This window comes from Daktulosphaira vitifoliae, unplaced genomic scaffold (assembly GCF_025091365.1).
Source record: "Daktulosphaira vitifoliae isolate Bord-2020 unplaced genomic scaffold, ASM2509136v1 Scaffold_1, whole genome shotgun sequence".
Taxonomy (NCBI): Eukaryota; Metazoa; Arthropoda; class Insecta; order Hemiptera; family Phylloxeridae; genus Daktulosphaira; species Daktulosphaira vitifoliae.
This window is the reverse complement of record NW_026099572.1, coordinates 21700526-21719342: the sequence shown is the minus strand read 5'-3', so window position 1 is coordinate 21719342 and position 18817 is coordinate 21700526. Positions and strand designations below refer to the sequence as shown.

At 26.2% G+C, this 18817-nt stretch overlaps 2 protein-coding genes across 3 annotated transcripts; one reads left to right on the top strand and one right to left on the bottom strand.

Annotated features, from left to right (window-relative positions):
- On the bottom strand, positions 1-2060 carry LOC126901420 (ubiquinol-cytochrome-c reductase complex assembly factor 1). 2 transcript variants are annotated; one of them, XM_050677861.1, is made up of 6 exons: positions 1907-2060; positions 1555-1764; positions 876-948; positions 646-812; positions 314-505; positions 1-250 (listed from the first exon to the last, which is right to left on the bottom strand). In XM_050677861.1, the coding sequence occupies exons 1-6, from the start codon at positions 1907-1909 to the stop codon at positions 176-178; spliced, it is 720 nt and encodes a 239-aa protein (XP_050533818.1). In that variant the 5' UTR covers positions 1910-2060; the 3' UTR covers positions 1-175. The 2 variants fall into 2 exon arrangements, with proteins under 2 accessions (XP_050533818.1, XP_050533809.1); XM_050677852.1 differs by lacking the exon at positions 1907-2060 and having other exon boundaries at positions 1555-1851.
- A 139-nt stretch (positions 2061-2199) lies between these two features.
- Positions 2200-12609, top strand: LOC126897272 (tyrosine-protein kinase Abl). Its single transcript, XM_050670773.1, has 14 exons — positions 2200-2592; positions 4031-4285; positions 4390-4691; positions 4759-5031; positions 5259-5343; positions 5413-5590; positions 6089-6260; positions 6505-6617; positions 6684-6826; positions 6889-6990; positions 9118-9247; positions 9311-9435; positions 9656-11168; positions 11503-12609. Exons 1-13 carry the CDS (start codon positions 2457-2459, stop codon positions 11164-11166), a joined length of 3525 nt encoding a protein of 1174 aa, XP_050526730.1. The 5' UTR covers positions 2200-2456; the 3' UTR covers positions 11167-11168; positions 11503-12609.
- The last annotated feature ends 6208 nt before the right edge of the window (positions 12610-18817 follow it).

Here is an 18817-nt window from a genome sequence, read left to right as displayed (position 1 = left end):
TGAATTTCAACTATAATTTTATTAAACATGTTGAAGTATAAAAGGAGAACTTATATACATGCATGTAGTATTTATATACTCATATGCGTTTAAATATATTTTAGTGTAAATAATGACATACATAATATGTATATGTAATATTACATTGTTATTCTATTTACAATATAATTTGTTTCTATACAAAGTTAATCCATTTTATTTCTTTGTTTGTATATAAGCTATCAAATGATTGCATTTGAAGATTAGCCATCTGTTAATTAAAATTACATAAAAAATTATAATAAGAAACTACAATTTAAAGAAAGTATTTCACCTGTTTTCTAATATATTTTACAACTATTTCTAATTTTTGTGGATCATTGCATTGTTGATTAAATATTCTTCTCCATACCATTCCCGCTAGATTTATATCATTTGTTAGCCAACCTTCATCATATCCAATTAAAGCTCCACGAATTTGTTCACTTAGTTCTTTAACTTGATTTTGACGAGTATCTGGATTTACCTAATTTTAGTTATTCAGAATTCATTAAATACTCAAAAAAAATAAAAATTATGAAACATCTACCCACCAGTAAGAAAAACTATTTTACTGCTATATTAGTAAATATCAACAAGAATAATAGATCACTAAAGAAAACTTACTCTTAACTTTTTAGTTCGAAATTCAACATCATTCCATAAAGCTTCCATCATATAATTTCTAATCATAGGTCCTTTGGTCTTTTCATTCATTATTCTTACAAATACCATCCACAGATGAAGTTCAGTGATTATAAACCAAGTGTTAAATGTATCAGGTAAATCAAGTTCTGCAATTTTACTTAAAGATAAATCATCTGAGTACAAACAAAAACGTGTCTTCAATTTCTTACTTTTCATTATAATATTAAATGGAATTTGGTCAATTAGAGTCTCATATAATAACCAGCTATTAGCTTGAATTCTCTAAAATTATTTTATGTTATTGTAAAATATTTATTTGAGACAATATTAATATTCTTAGTTTTAAAGTTAATTATTAGTATATTTCTTTTATTAATTAGTATTATTAATATATTTTAAGAGTTGATTAATACATTTTTAAATAATTGTAAAACAAGAACCGAGATGTGAATTTAGGAGAGATCATTGTCTAAAGCAAAAAAAGGAGGCATAGAAACTATGCTCTCTGCGAGCAGCAAAATCTTAAATGTCTTAAGAAATATATTATACATAGGGGAAAATAGTGGTTCAGATTTAAGTACTTGAATTACAAAAGTATTTTGTTTGTTATACATAATATGAAATACTTTGATAGTACTTTAATATAATGATAGTATAAATAAGCAGTATAACTCTAATTATGTACAATAATATAAAAACTTACACAATTTTTTAATTAGCATTAAAAATGACAAAATACATTTGGGAATGCTAGTAGCCAAAGCACTCCCTCTTATTAGGTCTACGTTATAGCTACAAAAATCATTAGTAGTTATTTAACTATGGGAAAATATACACATTTAAAATATTACAGTTTTATAGTAAAACATTTTAAGAAGATGCACTTACTGTTTTACTTAATGGATTTACTATGTTTAATCTTTCAACCAGATCATACCACTTATTTTTAATATTAGCACTAATGTGATCTGATACTGCATATCTTTTTTGGATAGTGCAATTATATGTATTTAAGTAAATCATTTGACTTCGTTTTGTAATAAGTGAGTTTATGACAGAAGCATTAATTATTAATGCCCTTCTTATAGGTAAGAACGACTGAAAAAAATGCATCACATACTAATATATAAGAAAATAAATTATATAACGTATTTTAAGTTTGCCAATAATTTATAATATAACATTCAAAAAATAAAAAAATATGTTTAACAAATATTGCGTAATAAAAAGTATCACTAACCATGAAATAATTTTATTAAAATATACTATTCACAGTTGAAATAAAATATTCACTGTTTATTTTATTTTATATTTGATTGTTAGAAGTAATAACTTTCAATATTTAATTAAAAAATTTAATTCAATTTCATGGACAAAAACAAATTTATTTGAAAATACATTAACCTCTTATCATTTTTATTTAATATCCCTAATGACTTTATCAATAAATTTAGTCTTTAACCAAGGTTAAACATAGAAATTCATTTCTTCCACAGTAGTATTTATACTGATAAGCGATAAGTTAAATCTAGAGAAAAAAATCTGATTCATAGGCTTCAACGTTAATGTTAGAGCAAATTTTTAACTTATAACTTATAGTTTTAATTTATTACTGTATTTAAGTTGTTATTTTTGTTAAGTTAAATTTAAAATTGTATTATTGTTCTTCTTATCTATGCCATGTTTTCGTTGAACTGTGAAATATTCTTTTTTTATCTTGGATGTCTTCCCTTATGCTTGTTTGCTGGATTCGTGGATTATACTTTGTTGTAGGGTAATGGTCTCAAGTTATGGGTGCTCAGCAGACCAAAGATCGTGCATTGTCATCGGGATCATTGACTGCACGTAGCACTCGTGTTAAGCCACGCTTTATTACTGCCAAAGATGGTAAAAATCAAGGGTTGAACATTTTTACTGAACATAGTGGTAAGTTTAAAATTTTTATTATTCATATTTCATAGTTTTTATTAACTTAAGTTATGACTTACTTACCTTACAATTAAACAACCATGTTGGTGAAAATATATTAGTAAAATATACTATAATACTTCACCAATTAGTTCTTAAATTAACTAGTATAATTTGATATAATTAGAAAAATATTGATTTTATAGATAAATGTAAAATAATATAATTTAAATTTCTGTCTTAAATTCTACAATTTTATTATTGACTTGAAGTCATTTTTATTTTACTTTATCAGAATCATACAATAAGTATTAAAGATGATAATATATTTGTTGGTTTGATTATTTTGAGATGAAAAGTTGCTAACTGATACTTATTGAATTGACATTTTTTTTTTTTTACAGTAGGTCAAAAAAATGTTTGCATCACTTTCTTTAATTCTTTTGGGAGAATCGCCAGACATTGGAGGTAGAGTGAGATCTTGTATTATATAGTTAGGATGGTTAAAAAGGAAATGATAGTATTATTACTAATTAAATTTCTATTATAATAGGTAGTATGATAGATTTAAAAATATACATTAGAAGTATTAGTGTATTTTTTGGGATAATTTTGCTATCTCATTGGTAATTAGATAAAAACCCAAGGACTTTATTGTTGAAAAAGTAGACATACAATGATTGGTTTCAGCTGGAGTAAATGATTTTTGTGGGAATAGTAGTATTTTGAATAGAGAAGTTAGAAAGTTTTCTACTTTTTTTGAGAGTTTAGTATGAATTATAGTTTCATGTGATTTGAATACTTCAGTAAAATGTTTTCTGCATTTTTTAGGTCAATCACTGCTGTCTTCAGATTATATTTATTACGTTAAATTTTTATTAGTATCAGCTATATTTTGAAGATTTTAGTTTAATATTTAAATTAGTGTTGTTAGTTCGTACTTTTTTTCAATTCTGTTGTTTTGTTTGATAATGGAGGGTGGTTACTGAATTGAAGAAAAAGTGTAGTGTTGATGGTCATGATGAAAAAGGAATTGTCTAATACAGAATGATTGTAGACATCTGACTGTTTAATTGCAAACCAAATTTATATAATATAAAAATATTGTACTAACATTAATCCTGATGGCAATATAAAATTAGAAATGAAAATTTTTTTAAATACCTTTAATATGGTTTGTATATGTACATAATTTTTTTTTTTTACAAATTTATATAAATTTGTAATATTTGTAAAAAATAAACAAAAGTAAAAAAGTGAAAAATTTTTTGGTATTAAATAAAATTTCTCAAGATTAGTGTTTGTTTAAATATGATGTACCATAAAAGTTTCATAATTGGATAATAGCTAAATTAATTAATTTTCAATAAGTAGATAATTTTAATTATGTTGTTAATTTTATATAGAATTTCAGTTTTATTATTTATTCTAATTTTTTAATACCTAATTTAATTAGAAGCTTTGCTACAAAGTCGACCTTTACCTCACATACCAGATCTTCCTGATGGAGACCCACCTGGATCTATTCCTTCTGGTGGTGGAAGCTCTGGTGGGTCCGGTGGTGGAACTACATCAAGTAATTTAGAATCTTCAATAAAATGGACATCTAAAGAAAATTTATTACAATCACAAGAAGATGATGATCCACAACTATTTGTTGCCTTATATGATTTTCAAGCAGGTGGTGATAATCAACTTAGTTTAAAAAAAGGTAATTTACTTATTTAGAATTTTAGTCTAAAAACTTAGAATTAATAAATAAAAATGTTTACTATTTGTTTATACTATACTAAATATTTTTCTTTTTCAATTCAGGAGAGCAAGTTCGAATTTTATCATACAACAAAAGTGGAGAATGGTGTGAAGCTCATGCTTTACCTGGGCAAGTAGGTTGGGTGCCATCAAATTATGTAACACCAGTAAATTCATTAGAAAAACATTCATGGTATCATGGTCCTATATCACGTAATGCTGCTGAATATCTCTTGAGTTCTGGTATAAATGGTAGTTTTTTAGTACGGGAAAGTGAAAGTTCTCCTGGTCAACGATCAATTTCACTTAGATATGAAGGCAGAGTATATCATTATCGTATAAATGAAGATACATCTGATGGCAAAGTAAATTTTTGTGAAATTGCAATTAGTGACACTTAATATTAATTAAATTAAATTTGAACAATTTTAGGTTTATGTGACTACTGAAAGCCGTTTCAATACTCTTGCTGAATTAGTTCATCATCATTCAATGCACTCAGATGGTCTCATTACTCAACTTTTATATCCAGCCCCTAAACATAACAAGCCAACAGTTTTTGCTCTTAGTCCAGAACCTGATGAATGGGAAATAAATCGCACAGACATTGTTATGAGACATAAATTGGGTGGTGGACAATATGGTGATGTCTATGAAGCTGTGTGGAAACGTTATAATATGACTGTAGCAGTAAAAACTTTAAAAGTAAACTTTTTATACTTACATTTACTAATTTTTAACCAATTGTAATTTTGAAAAAAATTAAAAACTGAATACAATTAAATTTTGATGAATACTTAATTTTAATATATATATAATGAGAATCTCTGTAATAAATAGTGAATTATAAATCATGAGAAACTAATAATTTACCATGTAAAGTTTTAAATTCATAATTTAAGTCCTATAATGATTATTTTTTACCCTTATAGGAAGATACAATGGCTCTAAAAGATTTCTTAGAAGAAGCTTCTATTATGAAAGAGATGAAACACCCAAATTTAGTTCAACTTTTAGGTAATTTTTTAAAATTACTTTAAAATAATCATTTATTTTCTTTAAATTTATAACACATATTTTGAATAGGGGTATGTACAAGAGAGCCACCTTTTTACATCATTACAGAGTTTATGAGTAAAGGAAATCTTTTAGACTATTTAAGATCTGATAGTCGAGAAAATATAAATGCTGTTGTTCTAATGTATATGGCTACACAAATAGCTAGTGCAATGAATTATTTAGAGAGTAGAATGTTTATTCATAGGTAAGTGTATTAAATTATCTTGTATTATACAGGGTAATTGGTTTATCATAAACCAATATACTTTGGAAGTTATTCTTATTTTTATACCTAGGCGTGAGTAAGAGTATGACTGGGAAATAACTAGTGATAAAAATAGCAGTACCCACTCCTCACCTTCAGTCATTACTTTAAATTGTAAATAAATCCTGAAATACTGGTCCAAAAGTTGTTATTAACCAGTAATTTTCTTAATTAGATTATTTCCTATTATACAAACTAGTTAAATATATATATTACAATTTAAAAAAATAAATTTAATACTCCTCTATTACTTTGAAAGGATGATTCTAAAAAGTAATTATTAGCTGATGGATCAAGAAATATATACATAATTAAAAGAAATTAAAAAAAAATGTTCAATGGTGTATTTCAGAATAATTGAATAGTTTATGATAACCTGATCACCATGATTTTTTTTTATAAAATATTACTATAATTCTATAATCAAACACTTTTCAGAGATTTAGCTGCTCGTAACTGTCTTGTTGGTGAAAATCATCTTGTTAAAGTAGCAGATTTTGGCTTAGCTCGATTAATGAGGGATGACACTTACACTGCTCATGCTGGAGCTAAATTTCCTATTAAATGGACAGCTCCTGAAGGTTTAGCTTACAATAAGTTTTCAACTAAAGTATGCATTTTTATTATTTTCCTAAAATTTTGTATTATTTGCTAATGTTTAATGACTTAGGCTAACAAATTATTATTTTAATAAATGTATTGTTTTATTTGTATATTTTTGTTATAGATAATTTTTGTATTTAAAGATAACAATTTGTTACTCAACTAACTAATACATATTTTTATAATAATAATAATAATAATAAAAATACATTTTAAATATACATAAATTCATTATAAATTTTATCTTGCAGTCTGATGTATGGGCATTTGGTGTATTACTTTGGGAAATAGCTACATATGGCATGTCACCATATCCTGGTGTTGATTTAACAGATGTTTATCATATGCTAGAAAAAGGATATCGGTAAAATCAAAAGCTTTTTAACTAAAACAAATAATATAGATTTGACATTTTAATATTCATTTTTAGAATGGATTGTCCGCCAGGCTGCCCACCCAATATTTATCACTTGATGAAACAATGTTGGCAATGGTCTCCAAATGAAAGACCATCCTTTAAAGATATTCACCATGCTTTAGAAAATATGTTTCAAGAATCTAATATAATTGAGGGTAAATTTATGTTCTTAACTTCAATTTCAAATTTTAATTAACCAAGTGCTTTAAAATTTTAGAAGTGGAAAAGCAATTACAAGGAAGTATAACACCTCAATTATCTCATAAAAGATCTCATGGAAATAATACCAACACTTTAGGAGCATCTTCAGAGACAATTGGTAAATTTAGTATGATTTGATTATAAATGTTTTTAAACAGAAAATTATATAATAACTGAGGTGTTGCACAGAAGTCAGTAATATCCTTTTTTAACACGCTTATATTAGTTTCACCTGTATGTATGTATGTATGTAACTCTCCAAGCGCCACGCGTTATCGCATATTCCGTCATCTATGGCCTTGAGACTAGACTGTCATAACGCATTCACCTCATCCCATGCCTCACTCACCACACGGCATCACTATTCCTGTATAAATATTATATATATATAAACAAATTTTTATTATGACTGACCAATACCATCCGCGTGCCATACGGCTTACGAAAATATTCTTACAGCCGTTTATACCTTAGGTATAACGTTAGTCCGACTCGCCCACCCACAAAACATAGCTATACCTAGTGCATGATACGTTTACGTCGCTTTACATGTATATATATATATTCTAATTACTATTAAAACTTATATATTAATACGCTTTATTCTCATTAAGAGATATAGAGTGTATTCATTTCAATTACAAAGGATGATTCCCGTATCGTCATTTTTTGTCACTATCTCCATGTTCCGGGAGTGGGTGGTAATTTACGCGCCTGCTGCTTTCCTTGGAAGTAGTAGCCGTTTCTCAGACTACCTCCCCGGAATCGAACCCTGATTTCCCATTACCCGTTACAACCATGATATTGATAGTAACTACTATCATAACATGAAACTAAAAAGTGAAAAATAAATATAGTTTAAAAAAACTAAAAAAACACGCTTTTAAAGCACATCAAACTAAAAAGTTAAAAATAATTTTTAAAATAAGCTTAAAACAATGAACGAAAAATACTAGTATTATTGTGATAAAATTGTGGGTGCTTTGTGCCATATTTTTCGTATATTGAGCACCCGACGCTTTTATCGCAATAATACTAGTATATTTTGTTCATTATTGTTTTAAGCTTATTTTAAAAATTATTTTTAACTTTTTAGTTCGATGTGCTTTAAAAGCGTGTTTTTTTAGTTTTTTTAAACTATATTTATTTATTTAAATTTTTTTGTTTTATAACTTTGGAATACAATTATAATTTCAATATAAAAAAAAAAAATTGGTTTTTTATGAAAAATTAATATATATTTCTCTAGAAAATCATTATTTATATACATTAAAAAAATATATTTAGATTTATTTAAAAATTGTAAAATATAAAAAAAGAGATTGCTGACTTTGTGCTCTACACATCAGTTTATACGTGTATGTTACGAGTGAGTAAAATGGAAAATCAATCTTTGTAGTACAATGTTCATCAATGTATACATTGTCTGATTTTTGTATGCCATGTAGATAATTATCACCTAGATTGACCAATGTATCCAATAAGCAAAACAAAATATGCCATATATATTTTTAAAATTTAGTTAATAAGCAATTCAATTTTATAATAATATATTTTCAAAAGTTATTTAGGTCTCATATTAGATTAAAAATTCCAAGATCCCTACACTCGGTAGCACAACTAGGAGATAGTCAGGTTTTTTTTCTTCCCTGGAAAAATTTAGTGGTGTTTAAATTTTTAGTCATGGTAATAATATTATTTTATTTTGCTTATTTATGTTATCTTAAATAGCGTTAGAGAGTAAAAAAAATTTTTGGCGAGAAAAAAAAAATAGGTAAGAAGTTGCCTCTAAGATATTATTTTCTAGTGAGCTCACTAGTATAGACATTGTTGCTACTGTTTATACTTATACCTCTCAGTTTAATAAATTTTAATAAAATGGTAACTAATTATTTTACATGTTTTAAAATAAGCTGACAAATTTTATAAAGTATCATAAAAAAATATGTCTTAAAATGTTCAAGTTATTTTCTACATAAATTATGTTGTTCTAATCTTTGTTAACTGTTATTTTGGGTAATACAAATGATTGATAAATTAAATGTCATCCCTGCCCTTCTTTTAACTGTAGAGTTAAATCAAAATGAAAGATTTTTGAGTTACACATTTTGTATTTTATAATTTAAACTTTTATTGATAAATGTTATAGTATTATTATTATAGTTATAGTTTCAAATTATATTAAAAACATTGTGTTGAACTATGTTGAGTTTGAATAAAATTCATAATTTTGTATAATTTTTAGAAGGAACTTCACAAATTGAGCGCAATCTTTCTACTTTTGGTGGTCCAATTGTTAAAGGGAATATTGTTCAACTAAGACGTCCTACAAATAAACGTGGAAAAACTGCCCCAGCACCTCCAAAACGAACTAGGTACTTAAAAATTATTAATGAGTTAATTGTTGTCAAGATATAATTAATCATTGTATTTTTTAGCTTATTGTCATCATGTAGTTCATTTAGAGATTCACATTATGGTGGACCCATAACCACAGATCAAGGTGATACTGCTATGTCTCTTCCATCACAACATTTCTCTGAAGATAATCATGCAGCTAATGGTTTGTCTGTTTTTAAATAATAATTTTTTGATACTTGTTGGTTTTTAATGAAACTTACTGATAATAATGGTATATTGATAACCAAATAGTTTAATATCACGGTTGAAATTAATTTAAAATGATCTATAATTAAATATTTATATTTTATTATATTTATTCAAACATTAATTTTAGAATTAAAAAAGAAATCTCATTTATTTTTTAAATCAATTAATTTTAGGTGTTAATAAAGATGTTCATAATTCTATAACTAGTTTGGGTGATAGTGATGGAGCAAGTGAAGAAAGTGCTGAACCAATAGAAATTGAAAATGAATGTTCTAATATACCACCTTTAAATCGTGTCCACCGTGGATCTTTAACTAAAAAAACATCTAAACATCAAGCTTCAAATCCTCTATATCAAAGAGATACTAGTAACTTAAATACTCCTAAAGTTGCTGCTCTGGAGGTACAAAATGTAAAAAGAGCTATAAATCGTTATGGTACATTGCCTAAAGGTGCTCGTATTGGTGCTTATTTAGAGTCCTTAAGACATGGAAATGGAGAATCAATTGAAATTAATAATACTAAACCACTTCCTAATAATCGTACTAATACACCATTACGAAGAACTTTTCAACAGCCAGGAAATATGACTAGAAGTAATTCATCTACAAATTTCCAGCCCTCTTCACCTCGAACAACACGTACGCAGCCACCTCCTCCAAATTTAGCAGATTTGGAATTTCCTCCTCCTCCACCTCCCGAAGATTTAGATCTAGAGGAACATTCTACATTTAGGTTTGGGGTGAGTCTTAGACATAGAGAACCATCTACTGATTCTTGTAACAGTGCTAAATCAGAACCTGCAAGACTGAAAAATATCCGAAAAGAGAATAAATTATTGACTGAAAATGAACCAACATTAGAACCCTCTCCATTATTACCAAAGAAGAATATTGACTTATCTCCAAGTTCAGATGAAGATAATAAAGATATAAAAAGTCTTGTACCAAATATTATGAAAGAAATGATGGAATTAAAACATGTAAATGAAAAAAAATTTAAAGATGATAAGCCAAACTCACCTGTTGACTTTAAAACAAATTTGAAAAAAATTAGTATAGAGCGTAAAGAAAATCGAATAGATAATAATATTGCAGAAGTTAAATCACAGTTAAAAAAGGTAAAAATTGAAAACAAAAAAGAAAGTGAGAGTGTTGAATGTGATAGTAATAATCCAGAGGAAGTTGATGATAAAAGACGCAGTACAGGCAGTATAAATAGTTTGAAAAAATTATGGGAAGGTGAAAGTCCCCCTGAAACAAATAAAGAAAGACGTATTTGGCCACCTCATGAAGAAAAACCTACTGTACCCCTTAAACCTACTAAATCAACAAAATCAAATGCAATTTATGCTACTCCTGGAGCTCCTTCTAATTTAGTTGAACAATTACAAGCTGTTGAGAATAGCTTAAAGACTTTGCAAGCAACTCCAATGATCACATCTGCAGGGTGGTTAGCTCTTTCAGATAAAGTTGGGGGATTTCATTCTTCTTGTCTTAATTATGTTGATTCAGCAGCACCACCAAATCTTAGGTTTCATTTACGCGAGTTGCTAAATAAATTGGAATCTCAATCGAGGCAAATGAGGTCTGCTGGTGGAGGTCGGCAACAAACTGACAATTCTTCTATATTCCAAACATTAGAAAATACTTTAAAAGATATTATGAATGTTATTCAAAGATAAAGGTTAGTGATTATATGGGTGAATTGTATTACATTCCTCTTAAATTTTGTACACATATTTATAATATTATATTATTTTGACTGTACAGACATATTTTTAAAAACTAATCCATATATTTATTTATATTAATGTGGATTCAAAATTACCAATGTTCATTAATAAAACATTGGTCAGTTAATTTAATTGTTTTAAACTTAAAATGTCGGACAAAATAAATATTTTGACCAATTATTACTGGTATAATAAAGTTATTTGTGTGTACAGTATTTATTTTAAGTGTTTGTGGAGTGATACTTGAATTACCAATTTTGTAAAATTTAAAATTTCAATTTATAGACACCTAGTATAGCCAGTTACAAAATACAATATATATTTGAAATAATTTAAATCCTTCCAAATTACAACTGAACCGTTCCACGTGTAAAATATCTATTACTCTTTTTAATTTTTTTTTGTTTTTTTTTGAATTTATAAAACAACTATTTGCATTGTTATTCATGATATTCATTACATTTTATTATACTGCTTTTTGATGATTTGTGCTATAATGTATACAATTTCTTGTATTTTGATATGGATGGTCTTAATTCTACTTATTAATATAATTTTTATAATGGTGAAAGCTAAGGATATAGTGATCCTTAAAATAATATTAATAAATCTCCTTCCTTACTATTATAAAAATAGTTAAATGACAGATACAGACTGTACTTGTTAAGATAATGTGTGTACGTGTGTTTTTTTTACCTCCTTATGTTTACCTATAATTATAAAGTATTCCTAAATAGTAAATGTTGCCCTTGTAGTTTTGCTCAATGTTTTTTATTTATACTCTAAATTTATCTAACACTTGCAAGTGACGAAAACAAAATTCAGCGAATTTACTTTCATGTATATTTATTTATTTATTTTATTTGTATAATTAAGACTGTCTCAATTTTCTTAAATTTGAAGACATTACAGTGTTTTGATGATAAAATTTTTTTTATTATATGTATAATAAATACTTTTATTTGACCTTTTAAATATTGATCAACTTAATTTAAACTATGATTTTTACTTATTGCATCTATAAAAGTAAATTAGAATGTAATTGAAAAATAAATTGAAAGACTGATACGAATTTGTCCACTTATAGGTCTTTGTGAAATGTATAGTTGTGTTGAGATGCATATAATTACTTAAATTATAATATAGTATGCACATAGAGAATCTGTTTATATTCTCGAGTATAAAGTTATAGAGATTTAATTTATTACAATAATAATTAATATAAAAACAAATCATAATTTATTACTGATCTAGTCTTTAAAATATATAAAAGTAGAAGTTGTAGAATTTATGACTTTCCTCATAATATATGTTATAAAATTTATATCTACTAAATTATTATTATTATTATGTTTTATAATTTTTAAAGTGTATTAATACTTCATTTTTGGCTCTATGTAATCATTTTATCTATTTAAGAAATTATGTAAAATTATACAAATATTTTATTATGAAACCAATTATGTATGTTATAATAAAAATAAAGTTATAACATGATTGTCAATGTTATTATTAGAAATAAATGTAATTTTTATAATAATAAAATGCCTATAATTCAATTTAATGGAATAAATTAAAGAAATTACATAGGGTCTTCTAATATGAGACTATTCAAACTATAATAATATATTATAACGGCGGTTTTGTCCATTAATTTCAATACCTTACATACATTTTTTTCATGGCGGTACAAAAAAACAAAATTTATTTTTGATATCCTTTTTTTTTTGTTACTCACCTGTTTTAAAGTGTAATTTTCATTAAAAATACCCCGTGTAACTTATGTGATGATTTTATCAGAAAAATAAAACTAGTTTGTTTTATAAAAATAAAACAAATCATATTATTGACATTATACTAAATAAAATACATTTTTTAAAAACCTTTAAACCATTTTCATTAGACAATATTTAAACATTACTAATAATTATAATTTAATTATTGAATATACCTGTAGGTATATGACTCAGGAAAACTTTTACCTGAATAATTAATTAAAGTTTTAATTAATTGGTATTTTTACAAAAATTATATGATTGAAATTTATTTATATAATTATATTTCATTATTTTTATTTGGATTTATTAAAGCGTGTACTTGATTAAATTTAAGCTACTAGCTAATTGAAATAAGTATTAAAAAAATTTTTTCATTTTTTTATAGCCTTTATTAAAAAAAAAAATATATAAATATTATATTAGTTTTTTTAACATTTTTGGTTGTTACTTATAATGCAGTGACGTTAATTTTATATTTAAAAAAATAACACATTTTAAGATCATAACTTGTGTATAACTTTTCGCTACTATTACATCTCTAGTTATCATTGCTATCTTTAATAGCTGGCTAATAATTACATTTCATTATTTATTATTTTTTCATTGTTATTTATTTGTTGCTAGCTATAATATATTGATCGGTTTTGAAACCATTTCACATACAAAAGGCTGTATTTAGTGATACCATTAATTCTTGTAATTTTTTTGAATCTCAATAAGTATTTAATAAGTGTTCAACTCGTTTTGTTACCGCATAAAATACAAGCATTACCATTACAATTTCTTTCAGCCACGAAAAATATACTCAACAAGTGCAATTGGTGGTTTTACTAGCAAACAATTACAATACTGTGAGATGAATTAAAATTCTGACTCTTTATAATTATTTGAACGAAAATGATAATTTTGGTAATGTATCATCTACTGAAATATTTGTAAGATATCCAACTTAGTAGAATGAAAACCTCACTACGAATAGGAATCAAATTACTAACTGCCAACAAAAAATTCCAACGTATTTTCAAATTTTATACCAAAACCTCAAAAAGCACTCTTCGTGTGTCACATTCACATGACAAAACAGGGTTCATGAAGATATTATTTGTTTTAAGTACTTTCTAAACTACAAGTAGATTCGTTTTTAAAAGGTGCCGTATAAGCGATGTCACTTATCTACTTAGCTAACACAAGTGTGATATCAATACAACATTCTTATTATGTTTTCTTGTTTATGTTTTTAATGGTGTATTCGTTGTTTTGAAGTACCTATCGTAGATATATTTTTTTATTCTTTTACGTTGTCTTCGACAGCTATTTTTATAGTACTCGTTGCCATTGTATGTAGGAATCCTATTTTTTATGTAAGGGAATGGTATGAATTGACATGTAGGTATCTGTCAAGAACCTTTTTAAAAAGGTTCTTGAAACACCTAAGTAGCATACACACCAACTTACAGTACACAATAGAAAATGAGAAAAACGAACAACTACCGTTCTCGGGCGTACAAGTATAATGCAGTCAATTGGTAAATTCAGCATAGGGAGTGTACAGAAAAAGCACACACATTGGCAGATCTACATGTCAATTCAAACCAAATGGATACGCAATTAAAAACAGAAATACGGCATTAAGAAAGGCCGAAAGAAGAAAAAATATAGTAAGCAACATTTCGAAAATGAAAACAAGGAAGACAATCAGAAAGTACGCCAACACTAATGTTGGTGTATATACACGGCAATGTTAATTACACATAGTATTTCAAGAATCACTTATAAATTCAAAATAAGGACCGTCTTAAAACCGAACACAGTCATAGAAACACTACTCCGAAGGACGAATTGTTGGAAATTCTAACACCAGGTGTCTAAGAAATACCGTGTTCATGTAGAGCAAGTCATACATTGAACAAATAAGAAGAAAAATTATAAAAGAACATGAAAAAGACGTAGACAACTAAAAGTTGGAAAAATCTGTGGAAGCCGAATACGTCAAATAACAGATTACATAAAATTCAATTTGACAAGATCAAAATTTTTATGCTCATTATGGTAAAAAAATGTACAAACACAATAGAAATTGAAATATGTGTAAAAAATTGTAACAGAGAAAACGAATGAAAAATTAGTATGACTCAGTTCCTTATTTATATACTCTAAAAAAAAAAAAGACAAAATAATAAAAAAACAACATAATATTTATAATAGCCGCATCCGACATACCTGAAAATTGTTAGTGTAGAAAAGAAAGAGTAAAATGTCAAGAATATCAAAAATAAAAACTAAACGTAAACACAAACAACTTTAATAAGAAGCAGACAGTGTTATCAATAATAACACAACAAAAAATAATATTGACGTTATTGGTTATCGACGGATTACCGATTTAAAACAAACTAAGCCGACAGTATAGTTACAACTAGTGATGGGCATTTTCGAATATTTTAAACTATCGCATAACTATTCGAATTGTTTTTATACAACCGAATAGTTTATTTTTAGCATAAACTATCGAATAGTTTTAAAAAGTATTCGAATGGGCTATCGAATGGTTTCAAAAAATATTCGATTAGTTTTACTTAAAATTTTTATTCAGTACCCTTAATTATTATAAGAAGATAATAAACAAATACTTAAAATAAATTATTACACAATTAATAATAGTAAAAATTAGTGATGGGCATTTTCAAATAATTTTAACTATCGATTAACTATTCGAATTGTGTTTATACAACTTAATAGTTTATTTTTAGTAGTGATGTGAAATATCGAATAGTAACTATCGAACTATTCGATAGTCATTGAAAAACTATTCGAATAGAAAATATATTCGATAGTCTATACGAATAGTTTTTAGAACTATTCGGTACCTCCATTCGAATAGTTTTTAAAATATTTGAAAAAGTCTATCACTAATTTTTTAATTATTAATTGTATCCTATTTATAATCGTAGTACCTTGAATAAACAGTTTTAAACAATCCTATTTAAATCATTAGTGTTATTAAAACAGCAAAACAATAAATCTGACTATAATTTTATATAATTCTATGATATTTTAAAAAATTTAACTATACAAATTTTTTTTTACGAAATAATTTGTTATAAAATGATTATTTCGAAAATTAAGAATGAATTTTAACAAATGAATTTTTTATTTTATTTTTTTGAGCAAGTAAATATAATTTTAGAAAATTTTTGTAATTACCATTTTATAAGAAAATATTAAAATCTATAATTTATATTCCATATCAGGGGTGGCCAAATTGCGGCTCTTGTCATAATTGTATGCGGCTCTCGGTATTATTTACAAAAACCAAAATTTTAATTTTCTATTAATAATTTTATTAAATTTTATAGAGTACTGTTGAATACACATCGATCGAATATGCTGTCAAGAAAATGTGTTTTTGATTATTTATGTTATCGTTGTGTTACATATTGTTGTCGGTTTTCTCTCTATGTTACCATTGTCGCAGCCATCTTAACGCTTCTTCTGTTATAAGCTCTATGGCGTTTGCGAGCCAGAAGTTTTGTATTCGTTTTTACTGTAAAAAGAAAATATCACCTATGCGATTGTAGTACCCTGTGCGCTCAGTTTATCGCCGTTGGGTCTATATATTTTCTGAGATACATCACAATACCTTTGACAGCATATTGTACACTTTGGTCAGCTACATGCATTCGACTTCAATTGATCCTTTCAATATTCAACATTATCATCAGTCGTTTCATTTAGCAGATAAGTATAATGCTTGTTCATTTATCTTTCTAAGACTCACTTGTATAATTTATTATTTGTTTATATCATCGCCTTAGTATTAAGTGTTCCCCCTATCCACATAGATGTATATAAAATTTTACATTTCTTGTATAATACATTTAATTGTTATAATTATATCTTGTGAAATTCATTCTACATTCAAACATACAGTCCACTCACCTTATTCTTTATCCTCGACATAGCTAAAAACTTAAGACAAAACAAAACCACGAACGTTAACGAACCCGCGTGAATACCACCAGGCGCTGTGTTCAAACAAGTACAAAGTAAAAATAATAAATATTATATGAATAATAAATAAAAAAAATTAACATTACGCTAAATTTGTTTGCATGGTATTTTTTTCGTGTCTACTTTTTTAGTAAGCTTCTTAAAATCTGGTTGAATTGATGTAAGAGCATTTCTTAGTAATTCTGTGAGATGATCATCAGTCAAAATTGAACGATATTTTGACTTAATTATTTTTATTGTTGAATAAAGTGATTCACATGAATACGTCGTTTCGAAAATTGATATCAATTTTTAATATTTGGGTATTCTAATGTAGAAATATGCTTCCAAAATTCTAGTAGGTACAATTGTTCATAAACTGTTTAAGACCTTCATCTTCTAATAACTCCAAGAGTTCTATTTCAATATCCGCTTTATTTGTGACAATAGGATGTGATATTGCACATCCGTTTTCAAAGACATTAACTAAAAATGGATTTTCTAAAAATCCGAATGAGGGTTTCAATGTCTTTAGGTCTCAAAATCGTTCTTCGAAATCAGCAAATAGAAATTCAAGTTTAAGTACATAGTCATCACAATTAATTTTTCTTTCTGATTCAATCAAACACTGTTCTATTTTTTCTAAACATGAAAATTGAGTAAAATTGTTTGATTTTCAATCACTTATAAAAAGTTTTAGTTTATTTTGAAAACTAAATACTCAATATTGATCAATATAGAATCTATATAATGTTACGATAAGTGTGTTAGTTTTAAAAATAATAATCTAAAAATGAAAAATTACCTTTTTGAGCGAATTTTCAACCCCGATTCGGACTTGAAGGGGATAAGTTACCAAAACCAAATTGTACATAAAAAACTTTCATATAATAAAAAACGCTTCGATGCAAATCTTTAGATGGTGTTTAATTTTAAAATATTGGTGGATTATTCCAAAAACTACATGATCTCCTATTTTCTTATTTATATCCTGATTAAGATAAAATATATCGAATGAAAGAGGGATATAAATATTATTTCTCATAAAAAATTTTTATTGATCCATACACTTTTCAATAAGTTATAGCATTATAAAGTTAAAAATATAAAAAATAAAATCGAGAATTTTCACACAAAATAGCATTCGGTATCCATTTTCACCATGAAAACAATTTAAAGTCCGAAATTTTTTTTTTAATATTAAAGTATAATATTAATATTATAAGTATATTACATAAGCTGTAATGTAAGATATATATTAATGTGTCAGACTTTCCGGAACATTTTTAAAAGATAAGTTGAAAAAGTTAATTTTTTGTAAAAAAGTTGTCATTTTGAATCCCCACTGTAGGCAGGCAAAGGGTCAGATTTATAAAAAAAATATACCAAATGAAAGGTAAAGGTACATTATGCATCTATAAAAAAAAACTGATATAGATTCGGTAATTTTTAGAAATTTATTGCAGTTTTAACTAAAAAAAATTGAAAAAATGTCGAAAACTAGCGATTATTACATTTGTAATTTTTTGGAGGATATACCCCATTTACAGGGTACGAGAGAAACGTTTTCAATTTTTGAGGTAATGTCTTACTAGATGCGATTTGTGATCTTTTGATGTTATTTTCATCAAAATCGGTCCAGCGAGAGCTGAGATTGAGCGTTCACAGACACAAAAAAAATAGTTGTAGAACACTATATATTTTTTAAATTAAAAATTACAGAATCTAAAAATTAATAAAAATACCCCCTTAATTATTAATTCCCTCTAACTACGCTTTACAATACCCCCTTAATTAATATTTCCCCCCTAACTGCTCTTTACAATACCCCC

Coding starts and splice junctions, on each gene's coding strand:
- LOC126897272 (XM_050670773.1), top strand. CDS start 2,457: ATGGGTGCTCAGCAGACCAAAGATCGTGCATTGTCATCGGGATCATTG. Junction 4,286..4,389: donor TCAACTTAGTTTAAAAAAAG/GTAATTTACTTA, acceptor TTTTCAATTCAG/GAGAGCAAGTTCGAATTTTA. Junction 6,261..6,504: donor ACAATAAGTTTTCAACTAAA/GTATGCATTTTT, acceptor TTTATCTTGCAG/TCTGATGTATGGGCATTTGG.
- LOC126901420 (XM_050677852.1), bottom strand. CDS start 1,779: ATGCATTTTTTTCAGTCGTTCTTACCTATAAGAAGGGCATTAATAATT. Junction 949..1,554: donor TAAATCCATTAAGTAAAACA/GTAAGTGCATCT, acceptor AAATAATTTTAG/AGAATTCAAGCTAATAGCTG. Junction 506..645: donor TTCGAACTAAAAAGTTAAGA/GTAAGTTTTCTT, acceptor AACTAAAATTAG/GTAAATCCAGATACTCGTCA.